The sequence below is a fragment of the Camarhynchus parvulus genome, chromosome 29, assembly GCF_901933205.1.
Source record: "Camarhynchus parvulus chromosome 29, STF_HiC, whole genome shotgun sequence".
Taxonomy (NCBI): Eukaryota; Metazoa; Chordata; class Aves; order Passeriformes; family Thraupidae; genus Camarhynchus; species Camarhynchus parvulus.
In genome coordinates, this window is record NC_044599.1 from 2,353,895 (window position 1) to 2,368,740 (window position 14,846).

The 14,846-nt window shown below is 58.6% G+C and overlaps 1 protein-coding gene across 2 annotated transcripts in view; it reads right to left on the minus strand.

The window, feature by feature from the left end:
- Window positions 1-10,820, minus strand: part of SLC11A2 (solute carrier family 11 member 2) — a 49,281-nt gene extending 38,461 nt beyond the window's left edge. The window contains exons 1-2 of one of the 2 annotated variants that reach the window (XM_030967103.1): window positions 10,742-10,820; window positions 855-935 (exon numbers count right to left, since the gene is read on the minus strand). In XM_030967103.1, the coding sequence (XP_030822963.1) occupies window positions 855-876 (22 nt within the window). In that variant the 5' untranslated portion in view covers window positions 877-935; window positions 10,742-10,820. Of the gene's footprint in view, window positions 1-854; window positions 936-2,949; window positions 3,120-10,741 lie in introns of those variants that run through there. The other variant, XM_030967102.1, reaches the window with a different exon arrangement.
- Window positions 10,821-14,846: the final 4,026 nt, after the last annotated feature.

A 14,846-nucleotide genomic window follows, 5' to 3' on the forward strand; every position in this document is an offset into this window, starting at 1 on the left:
TATACAATCCTGCACAATCCCACACTCTCCCCCAATCCCACAAAACCCCACACAACTCCATGCTCTCCCAATCCTATAAAACCCCACACAGCCCCTCACTCTCCCCCGGCCCCATACTCGACCCCCCACACCCCCCCAGCCCCACTCACTGCCGCTGTCCCCCGCTGCCATCCCCTCTCCTCCCGCAGCCGCCGCGCTCTGGGCCGGCCGGGCCGGGCCGGGCCGGGCAGGGCAGGGCAGAGCTGCCATTGCATCACCGGCCCCTCCTCCTCCTCCTCCTCCTCCTCCGAGCCCGGCCGGGGCCTCCTGGGACAGGGGAGCCCTGCTGGGGCTGCCCAGGTGAGCAGGGAACTGCCCAGGTGAGCAGGGAACCCTGATCTCCCTGTCAGAGCTGCCCAGGTGTGCAGGGAACTGTTCAGGTGTGCTGATCTCCCTGTCAGAGCTGCCCAGGTGTGCAGGGAGCTGCCCAGGTGAGCAGGGAGCCCTGTCACAGTTTTCCCCCAGGACATCCCTGGCCAGGCTGGGCTGGTTCAGCTGGGCTGGGAGAGCCCGGGCTGCTGCAGGGGCTCAGAACCCCAAAAAGCACAAAAAGCAGGGATGGCTGAAGGGAGCACCCCAAAAAGCACAAAAAGCAGGGAAGGCTGAAGGGAACACCCAAAAGCCCAGGGATGGCTGAGGAAGGGGGAGGATGAGGGGCTTTGACCCCAGCACCCCAAAAAGCAGGGATGGCTGAAGGGAACACCCCAAAAAGCACAAAAAGCAGGGAAGGCTGAAGGGAACACCCCAAAAGCCCAGGGATGGCTGAGGAAGGGGGGTGCCCCCCGTGCCCCCCGTGCCCCCCGTGCCAGGCTCACCGTAGGACGTTTTCCTCTCCATGTCCGAGGTGCCCACGGCCGTGCCCTGCTCTGGGAGCTGCTTCACTCGGGACACATCGGCTGGGAAAAAAGGGAAAAATCCCGTCAGGGTGGGTCAGGAACCTGGGCGGTAAAAATCCGGAACTTTCCGTGCTGCAAGGCACAGACTCACCAAAAAACCCCACTGCACTTGGCCTGGGGCCGTGAAGAAATTGTAAAATTCATGAACAGCGCTGAGATTACAAGTGTGTAGTTAGTTAAAAGCGTGGAATATCACAAAGTGGGAAACTTAAGAGTTTTGAAGTATAATAATGTGAAAAGTTTTAAGGCAGGAACAAATTGTTCTTCTTTACTTTCTTCTTCCTAAGTTTAAGCAGTATTTTGTAATTAATCAAAAAAGCCCACAGTGCAGGCTTGGAGAGATTAGTTATTTAGTTCAAAAAGGAAATAATTTAAGTATCATTCCTTAATTAAATAATTTAACCTTAAAAGACCTCATAAAAAAGATAAGTTAACCATTTTGTTAAGGGTTATTATAATTAATAAAAGACCACCAGGATGGAAAATCAGAGCTGGCAGAGGCAGATGTGAGGGGCCAGAGAGGGGATTGGGGCTGGGAGGGAGGGAAGGAAAGGAAAAGAGAGAGAAAGAGAGAGAGGGAAAGGAGGAAAGGAAGAAAAGGGATAGAAGGGAAGGAAGGAGGAAAGAAAGGAGGAAGGAAAGGAAAGGAAAGGAAAGGAAAGGAAAGGAAAGGAAAGGAAAGGAAAGGAAAGGAAAGGAAAGGAAAGGAAAGGAAAGGAAAGGAAAGGAAAGGAAAGGAAAGGAAAGGAAAAGGAAAGGAAAGGAAAGGAAAGGAAAGGAAAGGAAAGGAAAGGAAAGGAAGAGGGAAAAAAGAGGGAAAAAAGAGGGAAAAAGAAGGAAAGGAAAAGAAGAAGAAAAAAAAAAAAGAAGAGAAAGAAAGAAGAGAAAGGAAAGGAAACAAAAGAAAGAAATGAAAGGAAAGGAAGGAAGGAAAGGAAAGAAAGAAAGAAAGAAAGAAAGAAAAAAGAAAAAAGAAGAAAGAAAGAAGGAAAAAGAAGGAAAGAAAGGAAAAGAAAGAAAGAAAGAAAGAAAGAAAGAAAGAAAGAAAGAAAGAAAGAAAGAAAGAAAGAAAGAAAGAAAGAAAAGAAAGAAAGAAAGAAAGAAAGAAAGAAAGAAAGAAAAGGAAAAGAAGGAAAGAAAGAAGGAAGGAAATAAAAAGGAAAGAAGGAAAGAAAAAGAAAGAAAAGAAAGAAAGAAAATAGAGAAAGAAGGAAGGAAGGAAAGAAGGAAAGTCAGTTCCCCTGCTGTGCCCAGGACGGTCCGGGGCAGCCGGAGCCGATTGCGAAACCCCAGCCAGGAAACGAGCGGGGAATTCCCCCGGTGTGCAAACCCCATCTCACCCGTCCTGCCCCCCAAACCCTGCCGGGCAGTGGGTTAAGGGCAGCTTTAACTCCTTCAGCACCGGGGGTTTTATTAAAAAAAAATTAATTTTTAAATGTATGGGTTTAAATTAAACGCAGGCAGGAATGAGGCAGGACCTGGAATGGGGCTGGGAGGGATCCAGCAGCTCAAACCCCCCCAGGAGCAACAAAGCAGCGAATGCTCTGTCAAATCCCATCAGAGTGGAGAGGGAGATTTCCATAAAACACGGGAATATTGGTTCAGGGGGGACGCAAAAGGAAATCATCAGCCAGGGACTCAGCTGAAGTGAACTCCAGCTCTGACCCCTCACTCGTATTTTTCCTTCTTTTCTAAGCACCAAACCTCACAGCTTCCATTCAAAAAACCCAAAAACAAAAACAAAAAAACCAAAAAAAAACCCCAAAAAACCAAAAAGCGAAAAACAAACAAAACCCCCCAAAAAAAACCCAACAGAAAAAAACCCAAAACAACAACAACAACAAAAAACCAAAACAAAAAAAAAACCCAAAACCAAAAAACAAAAAACAAAAAAACTAACAAAAAAAACCACAAAAAAACCCCAAAAACCCCAAAACAAAACAAAAAAACCCAAAAAAAGTTTACCAAAAAGCCAACTTTTCTCCCAAAGGTGATCCAGGAGGAATGAGCTTACCCCAGAGCTGCACCCCAGGACGATGAGCTTCACCAGGAGGGGATTTTGGGGATTTTGGGTTGGGGGAATGTTCGTTGTGGCCCAGCCCCGTATCTGCCCCAGGCGGGGAGGGGCAGGGCAGGGCCCCTTTATCTGCCCCGGCAGCTGCACCCGGGGGCACCCACACCGAGGGGCCCTGAACCTAAAATGCAACCCTAAACCTAAAAATCCAACCCCAAAATGCATCCTAAACCTAAAAATCCAGCCCTAAAATCCAGCCCTAAAATCCAAACTAAACCTAAAATCCAACCCTAAAATCCAGCCCTAAAATCCAGCCCTCAAACCTAAAATCCAACCCTAAAATCCAACCCAAACCTAAAATCCAACCCTAAAATCCAACCCTAAAATCCATCCTAAACCTAAAAAATCCAACCCTAAAATCCAACCCTAAACCTAAAATCCAGCCCTAAAATCCAGCCCTAAAATCCAAACTAAACCTAAAATCCAACCCTAAAATCCAGCCCTAAAATCCAGCCCTCAAACCTAAAATCCAACCCTAAAATCCAACCCAAACCTAAAATCCAACCCTAAACCTAAAATCCAGCCCTAAAATCCAACCCTAAAATCCATCCTAAACCTAAAAATCCAACCCTAAAATCCAACCTCAACCTAAAATCCAACCCTAAAATGCAACCTAAACCTAAAATCCAACCCTAAACCTAAAATCCAACCCTAAAATCCAACCCTAAAATCCAACCCAAACCTAAAAATCCAAGCCCAAAATCCATCCTAACCCTAAAAATCCAGCCCTAAAATCCAACCCTAAAATCCAGCCCTAAAATCCAACCCTAAAATCCATCCTAAACCTAAAAATCCAACCCTAAAATCCAACCTCAAACCTAAAATCCAACCCTAAAATGCAACCCAAACCTAAAATCCAACCCTAAACCTAAAATCCAACCCTAAAATCCAGCCCTAAAATCCAACCCAAACCTAAAAATCCAACCCCAAAATCCATCCTAAACCTAAAATCCAACCCTAAAATCCAACCTAAACCTAAAAATCCAGCCCTAAAATCCAGCCCCTAAAATCCAACCCTAAACCTAAAATCCAACCCTAAAATCCAACCCAAAATCCAACCCAAACCTAAAAATCCAACCCCAAAATCCATCCTAACCCTAAAAATCCAACCCTAAAATCCAACCTCAACCTAAAATCCAGCCCTAAAATCCAACCCCAAAATCCAACCTAAACCTAAAAATCCAACCCCAAAATCCAACCTAAACCTAAAATCCAACCCTAAAATCCAACCCTAAAATCCAAAAAACCAAAATAAACCTAAAATCCAACCCTAAAATCCAGCCCCAAACCTAAAATCCAACCCTAAAATCCAACCCAAACCTAAAATCCAACCCTAAACCTAAAATCCAGCCCTAAAATCCAACCCTAAACCTAAAATCCAGCCCTAAAATCCAACCCTAAAATCCATCCTAAACCTAAAATCCAACCCTAAAATCCAACCTAAACCTAAAATCCAACCCTAAACCTAAAATCCAACCCTAAAATCCAACCCAAAAAACCATCCAACCCCAAAAATCCAACCCTAAAATCCAACCTAAACCTAAAATCCAACCCCAAAATCCAACCCCCAAAATGCAACCTCGACCTTTAAATCCCCCCCTAAATCCAGCCCTAAAATCCAAACCTAACCCCAAAATCCAACCCCGTAAAATCCAGCCCGAAACCTATGGGGAATCCAACCCAAACCTAAAATCCAACCCTAAACCTAAAATCCAACGTAAAATCCAGGGAATCCAAAACCCTAAAAATCCAACCTCAACCTAAAATCCAACCCTAAAAAATCCAACCCCAAAATCCATCCCCAACCTGCCCTGGATGCCTTTTTGTTTCCTCCTCTCACCTGGGAGCAGAGCCTGACCCCACCTGGCTGTGTCCCCTCATGTCAGGGAACTCTGGGGACTCCACCCTGCACCTGAGCAGCTTTTCCATGAAGGAATTTTCCCTAAAACCCAACCCCAACCTGCCCTGGGTGCCTTTTTGTCTCCTCTAACCTGGCAGCAGAGCCCGACCCGGCTGCTCCCCCTGGGGGCAGCTGTGCAGAGCCAGGGGGTCCCTCCTGAGCCCCCCTTTTCTCCAGGCTGAGCCCCCCCGGACCCCTCAGCCTCCCCCAGCCCCTCCTGTCCCGCCCTGGGCACCACGGGGTCCCTGTGCCCACCCAAACCTGGGCAGGGAACATTCCCTGTGCCCACCCAAACCTGGGCACCACGGGGTCCCTGTGCCCACCCAAACCTGGGCAGGGAACATTCCCTGTGCCCACCAGCCCTGGGCACCACGGGGTCCCTGTGCCCACCAGCCCTGGGCACCACGGGGTCCCTGTGCCCACCCAAACCTGGGCACCACGGGGTCCCTGTGCCCACCAGCCCTGGGCACCACGGGGTCCCTGTGCCCACCCAGCCTGGGCACCACGGGGTCCCTGTGCCCAGCAGCCCTGGGCACCACGAGGTCCCCGTGCCCCCCTCCACGGCCGCCGCTGTCCCACGTGTGCAGCCAGCAGTGAACAAAGGGCTCCTTGTTCTGCCCCCACCGTGCTGTGCCACGAGATCTTCCACAGCCCCGGGCTCATCCTGGGCTCATCCTGATCCTTCCACAGCCCCGGGCTCATCCTGGGCTCATCCTGATCCTTCCACAGCCCCGGGCTCATCCTGGGCTCATCCTGCTCCTCCCAACAGCCCCGGGCTCATCCTGGTCCTGCTCCTGCTCACTCTGGGCTCATCCTGTTCCTTCCAACACCCCTGGACTCATCCTGTTCCTTCCAAGAACCCCAGGCTCATCCTGATCCTGCCCCTTCCCACAGCCCCGGGCTCATCCTGTTCCTGCTCCTGCTCACTCTGGGCTCATCCTGATCCTCCCAAGAACCCCAGGCTCATCCTGCTCCCCACCACAGCCCTGGGCTCCTCCTGTTCCTGTTCCTTCCCCCAGCCCCGGACTCCTCCTGCTCCTGCTCCCCTGCTCCTTCCAGCAGTCCTGGGCTCATCATGGGCCCATCCTGTTCCTTCCCACAGCCCTGGGCTCATCTTGTTCCTCTCAACACCCCTGGGCTCATCCTGCTCCTGCCCCTTCCCACAGCCCTGGGCTCATCCTGGGCTCATTCTGCTCCTGCTCCTTCCACTCCTGCTCCTGCCCACCCTGGACCCATCCTGCCCCAGCTCCTGCCCACCCTGGGCTCATCCTGCTCCTGCCCCTTCCCACAGCCCTGGGCTCATCCTGCCCCTGCCCCTGCCCACCCTGGGCTCATCCTGCCCCAGCTCCTGCTCCTCCCTTGGCCAGCCTGGCCCCGTGCTGGGAGCAGTTCCTGCCATTGAGCTCGGCCCTTTGATGCGGCCTTTGAGCAGGGCTGGCTCCTGCAGGACCCTGGTGGATCCGTCTGGGCTGGTTTGGAGCTGACAGCTGGGTTTGATCCATGCACAGACAGCAGAGACCCTGCAGGCTGGGGAGCTCCTCCCTGGGGGCACTGGGGCCTTTGAGCTGGCTCGCAACACTGGGAACTCCTCACTGGGGGCACAGCTGGGAGCCCCTCACTGGGGGCACTGGGAACTCCTCACTGGGGGCACTGGGAACCTCTCACTGGGGCACTGGGAGCTCCTTACTGGTCACACTGGGAGCTCCTCACGGGGGGCACTGGGAGCCTGGGAGCTCCTCATTGGGGGCACTGGGAACCTCTCATTGGTGACACTGGGAGCTCCTCACTGGGGGCACTGGGAGCCTCTCATTGGTGGCACTAGGAGCTCCTCACTGGTCACTGGGAACTTGGGACCCCTCACTGGGGCACTGGGGCTTCACTGGGGCACGCACCCCTACTGGGAATCCCTCACTGGTCCCACTGGGAGCCCATCACTGGTGGCACTGGGAATCTCTAATTGGTGGCACTGGGAGCCCCTCACTGGTGGCACTGGGAGCCCCTGGGAGTCCCTCACTGGGCGCACTGGGAGCCCATCACTGGTGGCACTGGGAACCTCTCATTGGTGCACTACCTGGTGCCTGGGAGCCCCTCACTGGGGGCATGGGGCACTGAGAACCCTCACTGCACAGGTGGCTCCTCACTGGTCACACTGGGAGCCCCTCACTGGTCGCACTGGAAATCTCTCACTGGTCCCACTGGGAACATCTCATTGGTGGCACTGGGAGCTCCTCATTGGTGGCACTGGTCACACTGGGAATCCCTTACTGGTCCCACTGGGAGCCCCTCACTGGTGACACTGGGAATCCCTCATTGGTGGCACTGGTCACACTGGGAATCCCTCACTGGTCACACTGGGAGCACTGGGAGCCCCTCACCTGCTCCCTGAGCCTCGGGCCAGCCCTTCCAGGTGAGGTCCCGCTGGGAGCCACGGGCAGAGCCCAGGTGGGCACTGGGCAGCCCAGCCCAGGTGAGCTGGGTGGTGCCAGGTGCTGCTGGAATCTCAGCCTGGCTGATCCCAGAGGGATTTCCCAACCTTCCTGCCCCGATCCCAGCTGCTGACCCCACACAGCCCTGCCCCAGTCCCAGCTGCTGACCCCACACAGCCCTGCCCCAATCCCAGCTGCTGACCCCACACAGCCCTGCTGCAATCCCAGCTGCTGACCCCACACAGCCCTGCCCCGATCCCAGCTGCTGACCCCACACAGCCCTGCCCCAATCCCAGCTGCTGACCCCACACAGCCCAGCCCTGCCCCACACAGCCCCCCCGATCCCGCTGCTGACCCCACACAGCCCTGCTGCAATCCCAGCTGCTGACCCCACACAGCCCTGCTCCACTCCTAGGTGCAGGACCCGAACAGCCCTGCCCGTCCCACCTGCTGGACCCCACACAGGTCACCCTGGGGACAGCAGCGGGTGATCCCCCACAGGATCATCCCCGTGGGATCCATCCTTATAGGATCCCATCCCTGCACCCCTGTGGGATCCCATCCCTGCAGGATCCATCTCTGTGGGATCACCCCTATAGCATCCAATCCCTGTGGGATCATCCCTGCAGGATCCATCCCTGTAGGGATCCATCCCTGTGGGATCATCCCTGTGAGATCCCATCCCTGTGGGATCATCCCTGTGGGATCCATCCTTATAGGATCCCATCCCTGTGGGATCATCCCTGTAGGGATCATCCCTGTGGGATCATCACTGTGAGATCCCATCCCTCTGGGATCATCCCTGTGGGATCCATCCTTATAGGATCCCATCCCTGTGGGATCATCCCTGTAGGGATCATCCCTGTGGGATCATCACTGTGAGATCCCATGCCTTTGGGACTATCTCTGTAGGGATCATCCCTATGGGCTCCATCCCTGCAGAATCCATTCCCTGCAGGATCCCATCCCTATAGGATCCATCCCTGCAGAATCCCGTTCCTGTGGGATCCCATCCCTCAGAATCCATCCCTGCAGAATCCATCCCTATGGGCTCCATCCCCGTCCCTGCCCTGCCCCACTCCTGCCCGGGACAGGATCAGATGAAGGCAGGGCTGACCCGGGCTCTGCTCCTGTCTCACCCCCACCCTGGGCAGGTCAGACCAGCTCGAGCCCTGCCCGGCCCTGCCCGCATCCCACGCTCCGGGGCTGGCATCTGGCACAGCAGGGCATGGGGCACTGAGCCTGCCCTGGGCACAGGGTGGCACCGAGCTGGGATCTGCCCTGGGCTCTGTAGGGCACAGGGCACCGAGCCCGCCGTGGGCACAGCAGGGCATGGGGCTCCGAGCCTGTCCCGGGCACAGCAGGGCATGGGGAGCTGAGCCTGCCCTGGGCACAGCAGGGCACGGGGCACTGAGCCCACCCTGTCCTCAGCAGGGCACTGAGCCTGCCCTGGGCACAGAGCTGGGACCTGTCCCGGGCTCTGCAGGGCACGGGGCACTGAGCCTGTCCTGGGCACAGCAGGGCACCAAGCCTGCCCTGGGCACGGAGCTGGGACCTGTCCCGGGCTCTGCAGGGCACTGAGCCTGCCCCAGGCTCTGCAGGGCACAGGGATGGGATCTGCCCTGGGCACAGCAGGGCACAGGGCACTGAGCCCACCCTGGGCACAGCAGGGCACCAAGCCTGTCCTGGGCACAGCAGGGCACCAAGCTGGGATCTGCCCTGAGCTCAGTGGGGCACCAAGCCTGTCCTGGGCACAGCAGGGCACCAAGCTGGGATCTGCCCTGGGCTCAGTGGGGCACCGAGCCTGCCCTGCCGGCCCCGGGGTGCCCTGGTGCCCTCCTCTGCCCACGAGGGTGACCCGGTTACTCCACACCCCGAAACCAACAACAGCTGCAGGGAGGAGCAGCTCTCCTCCTGCCCTGCTCAGCCCCCAGATATTTAGGATCCAGCCCCAGATTTCAGGATCCAGCCCCAGATTCAGGATCCAGCCCCAGACTCAGGGTCCAGCCACAGGTTTAGGATCCAGCTCCAGATTTAGGGTCCAGTCCCAGATTCATGATCCAGACCCCCAGATTCAGGACCCAGCCCCAGATTTAGGGTCCAGCCCCAGGTTCAGGATCCAGCCCCAGACTCAGGATCTGGCCCCAGATTTAGGGTCCAGCCTCATATTCATGATCCAGCCCCAGATTCAGGATCCAGCCCCATATTCAGGATCCGGCCCCAGACTCAGGATCCACCCCCAGATTCAGGATCCAGCCCCATATTCAGGATCCGGCCCCAGACTCAGGATCCAGCCCCAGATTTAGGGTCCAGTCTCAGATTTAGGATCCAGCCCCAGATTTAGGATCCAGCCCCAGATTCAGGATCCAGCCCCAGGTTTAGGATCCAGCCCCAGGTTTAGGATCCACCCCCAGATATTCAGGGTCCAGCCCCAGACCCAGGGTCACCCGTTCCTCCCAGCGCGGCACGGGGCACCGCCGCACACCTGAGCGTTTCCATCGCCCGGGCTGAACCAAACCCACAAAGCCGCGGCGCCGTCACCGTCACCGCCCCCTCCGCCGCTCCTCCCGCCGCTCCCGGTACCGGCACCGCGCGGGGACCTTGCCCGGGGCCAGGCGGGAGCCCGGAGCCCGGTGACAGCGACACTGCCGACAGGGACACCGGGCCTGCGGCACCGGCCGGGCTCGTCCTCCGCACCAGGACCGAACCGGAGCTGACACCGGGACAGAAATGGAGCTGACACCGAGACGGAACCGGAGCTGGCACCGGGACCGAACCGGAGCTGACACGGGGACGGAAATGGAGCTGGCACCGGGACCGAACCGGAGCTGACACGGGGACGGAAACGGAGCTGGCACCGGGACGAACCGGAGCTGGCACCGGGGACACGGGGACCCCATCCCGGGCCGTCCCAGCCCCCGGCGCTCCGCACAGAGCCCGGCACCCCCAGCCCGAGGGAGGGACGAGCCCGGGGACCCCCAAGCCGCGGCGGAGCGCAGCGGGGCGGAGCCGGTGCCGCCGCCCCCGGCGGGGACCCCCGGGACACCCCAAGGTCACGGGGGGAACCCCGAACCCCGCGGGCGGCGCCGGGGGGCGATGGGCGGCGGCTCCGTGACCCGCTCCCGACCCCCACCCGGGGGTCCCGCAGCGCATCCAGGGACCCCCGCGTACCCCCGGCCCCGGAGCCCCCGGGACCCCCGAGGCCGGAGCCCCCGGCACAGCCGGGACCCCCCGGCACCGGAGCCCCCGCAGCCCCGCCGGGACCCCCGCAGCGCACCGGAGCTCCCCCGGGCACGGAGCCCCCAAACCCCGGGACCCGCAGGTTTGGAGCCCCCCGGTACCCTCGGTACCGGAGCCCCCCCCGGTACCGCCCGCCGAGGGTCCCCGACCCCCCCCCGCCGCTCACCGGCCCCGGCCGCCCCCGGCCCCGCCGCCGCTGCCACATGCCCGGCCCGGGCCGCGTCCCGGCGCACGGAGCGCGTCACGGGGCGGGACCGGGGCGGGACCGGGGCGGGACCGGGGGCGGCACAAGGGGCGGGACCGGGGGATGCATCGGGGGAGGTACCAGGGGCGGTACCGGGGGAGGAACCGGGACCCCGCGGTGGGGCCTGAGCCCGAATGTGGGTCCCGGGCTGGGGGCTGAGCCCCGGGGTGGCCTCAGGGTGGCAGCCAGGGACCAGTTTGGGGTCTGAGATCCCAGTTTGGGGTCGCAGATCTCCAGTTTGGGGTCCCAGATCTCAGTTTGGGGTCCCAGGTTCCAGTTTGGGGTCCGAGATCCCAGTTTGAGGTCCCAGATCTCAGTTTGGGGTCCCAGATCCCAGTTTGGGGTTGCAGGTCCCAGTCTGGGCTCCCAGGATAGCAGACATGGTCCCAGGTCCCAGTTTGGGGTCTCAGGTCCCAGTTTGAGGTCTGAGGTCCCAGTTTGGGGCCCCAGGTCCCACTTTGGGGTCCCAGATGTTCGCCAGGGCCCCAGGTTCCAGTTTGGGGTCTCAGGTCTCAGTTTGGGGTCTCAGCTCCCAGTTTGGGGTCCGATGTCCCAATTTGGGGCCTCATGTCCCAGTTTGGGGCACCAGGATGGCAGACAGGGCTCCCAGATCCCAGTTTACGTTCCCAGGTCCCAGTTTGGGGTCCCGGGATGGCAGCCAGGGCCCCCATGTCCCAGTTTGGGGTCTCAGTCCCAGTTTGGGGTCTCAGCTCCCAGTTTGGGGTCCCATGTCCCAGTTTGAGGTCTCAGCTCCCAGTTTGGTCTGCCCCGTTTGGGGATCACAGGTCCCACTTTGCGGTCCAATGTTCCAAAGGGGCGTTTGAGCCCCCAGTTGAGGCCCCAGCTCCCAGTGAGGGTCCCAGACCCTCCGCCCATGCCCAGGAGGGGTCTCAGGAGTGGGCACAGGAGATCCCAAGTTCTGCCCCCAGGGTCCCAGTTGGCACTGCCAGGAGGACACAGGGCTCCCAGGGATGCCGTCCCAGGTCCCGTGGGGTTTGGGGTGCAGCCAGGGCCCCAATGTCCGGGGGTCCATGTCCAGTTTGGGGTTGCCCCAGTGGGGTCCCATTTCCCGTGGGGTCCCCAGGGTGGGGTCTCAGCTCCGTTTGGGGATGTCTGTCCAGTTGGGCCAGGACCAGGGCAGGAGCGCCGGTATTACTAGTGCTGCTAAATGGCCAAATCCTGGAAAAAATGAGAAATGCAGGAGGTGGGAGACTCCACCACCCCCAGCCCTGACCTGACAGTGCAGGAATAACCCCAAAAATGTTCCTAAAAAGAGGAATAACCCAAATGGAGGCCTCGCTCCCCACCTGCAACCAGGTGGGACTGATCCCACAGGCTGCCTGGAGCTGGGAAACTGCACAAAATCCCCAAATTCCAGGTGGTTTGGGCTGGGAAAATGCCCCAAAATCCCCAAACTGCCCAAAATCCCAGCTGGTATGGGCTGGGAAGCTGCACAAAATCCCCAAACCGCTCAAAATCCCCAAATCCCAGCAGGTTTGGGCTGGGAATCTGCCCCAAACTGCCTCAAACTGCTCCAAAGTGCCCCAAAGTGCCCAAATCCTGGCTGGTTTGGGCTGGGAAATGTCCCAAACTGCCCCAAACTGCTCCAAACTCTCCAAATCCCAGCTGGTTTGGGATGCGAAAGTGCCCCAAACTGCCCCAAAATCCCCAAATCCCCAAATCCTGGCTGCTCCGGGCTGGGAATCTGCCCCAAAGTGCCCAAAATCCCCCCCGGGGCGGGAACCCCCCCAAACCCCCCAACCCCCAAACCCGGGGGCAGGCCCAAAGTGCCCCAAATTGCCCCAAACTGCCCAAAATTCCCAAATCCCGGCTGCTCCGGGGTGCCAGCCCACGGGCTCGGTACTCACCCAGCTCGCAGGCGGGGCTGGGTTTGCCGGGCATCGCTCCCGCTGCCCCCTCCGGATCCGGGCACGGTCCCGGCACGGTCCTGGCACTGTTCCGACACTGTCCCGCTCTGTCCTGGCACTGTCCCGCCCGTCCCGCTCTGTGGCACTTCCCGCACTGTCCCGCTGTCCCGGCACTGTTTTCGCCTGTCTGACTTCCTTGTCCACTGTGGTTCCGGTGCTTCCGGCTCTGTCCGCCTTCCCCTTCCCCTGTCCTGGACTGTCCTCTGTCTCTCTGTCCGTTTGTCCGAGCTCTGTCCCGGCACTGTCCCGGCTCTGTCCCCAAGGCTGTCCCGGGCACTGTCCGAGCTCTGTCCTGGCTCTGTCCCGGCTCTGTCCCGTCACTGTCCGGCTCTGTCCCGTCACTGTCCGGCTCTGTCCCGGCACTGTCCTGGCACTGTCCCCAAGGCTGTCCCGGCTCTGTCCTGGCTCTGTCCCGGCACTGCCCCAGCGCTGTCCCGGCACTGTCCCCAAGGCTTTCCCGGGCACTGTCCCGGCACTGTCCGGCACTGTCCTGGCTCTGTCCCGGCTCTGTCCCGGCTCTGTCCTGGCACTGTCCTGGCTCTGTCCTGTCTCTGTCCCGGCTCTGTCCGGCTCTGTCCCGGCTCTGTCCCGGCTCTGTCCTGGCACTGTCCCCAAGGCTGTCCCGGCTCTGTCCCGGCACTGTCCCGGTACTGTCCCCAAGGCTGTCCCGGCTCTGTCCTGTTTCTGTCCCGGCTCTGTCCCGGCACTGTCCCGGTACTGTCCCCAGGCTGTCCCGGCTCTGTCCCGGCTCTGTCCTGGCTCTGTCCCGGCTCTGTCCCGGCACTGTCCTGGCACTGTCCCCAAGGCTGTCCCGGCTCTGTCCTGGCTCTGTCCCGGCACTGTCCCCAGCGCTGTCCCGGTACTGTCCCCAAGGCTGTCCCGGGCACTGTCCTGGCACTGTCCTGGCACTGTCCTGGCACTGTCCCCAAGGCTGTCCCGGCTCTGTCCTGTCTCTGTCCCGACACTGTCCCGGCTCTGTCCGCTCTGTCCCGGCTCTGTCCCGACACTGTCCCGGCTCTGTCCCCTCCTTATTAAAGCGCTGTCCCCTCCCTGTCCCCTCCCTGCCCCGAGCACAGTTCCGAGGGAGCCGCGGGGCGCCTCAAAGCCTGCCGCTCATTAATTAAGTGCTCATTAAGGCTCTTTGATGAAGCCACGGAGCCGCTTTGATGCCGCTCACGGGCCGGGCCGGACTCTGCTCGGGGCAGCCCCGGGACGTGCGGGCCGGACCGTCCCGAGCCGTGATAAATAACGGGGAGCGATAAAGGAGCTGCTGAGTCAGCGCCACCTGCGCGCAGGTGAGGAGGGCGCGGGGCTGCCCGAGCCGTGCCACGTCCCGGGGCACCGGAGAGCGGCCCCGGGTGGCACCTGCGGGTGGCACCGGGCACGGGAATTCCGGAGCAGCTGCGGGAAAGATTGCCCGGAAATCTTCGGGCAGGGGTCGGTTTGTTTGGGAGGAGGGAAAATAAACAAAACAAACGGGGTACGGCTGCGAGGTCCTGCCCGGTGCCGGAGAACCGGGAGAACCGGGAGAACCGGGAGAACCGGGAGAACCGGGAGAACGGGGAGAATCGGGAGAACCGGGAGAATCGGGAGAACCGGGAGAATCGGGAGAACGGGGAGAACCGGGAGAACGGGGAGAATCGGGAGAATCGGGAGAACCGGGAGAACCGGGAGAATCGGGAGAACCGGGAGAACGGGGAGAATCGGGAGAACCGGGAGAACGGGGAGAATCTCGGGAAGGGGGGGAAGGGAAAGAGGGGAAAGGGGAAAAGGGGAGAAGGGGGAGGAGGGGGAGAGGGGGGGGGGGGGGGGGGCCGGGCCGCGGCAACAGAGGCAGGGCCCGTTAAATCTTCATTTTAATTTCTGAAATATTTTTTATTTCGTGTTTTTAACTAGGTTTTTAACAGCTTGTTGTATTTTAAAATTTTTTTTTGTAGTTACTGTACGGTAGGAAGTATTTATATTTATATATAAATATATTATATATTTATTAAATGTTATATTTTTTTAGTTTAGGTGTTGGAAAGGTTGGTTTTGAAATGAGTTTTGTTGTTTGATTTCGTTTTTTTAGGGGTATTATGTTTCTATAGGATTTGTGT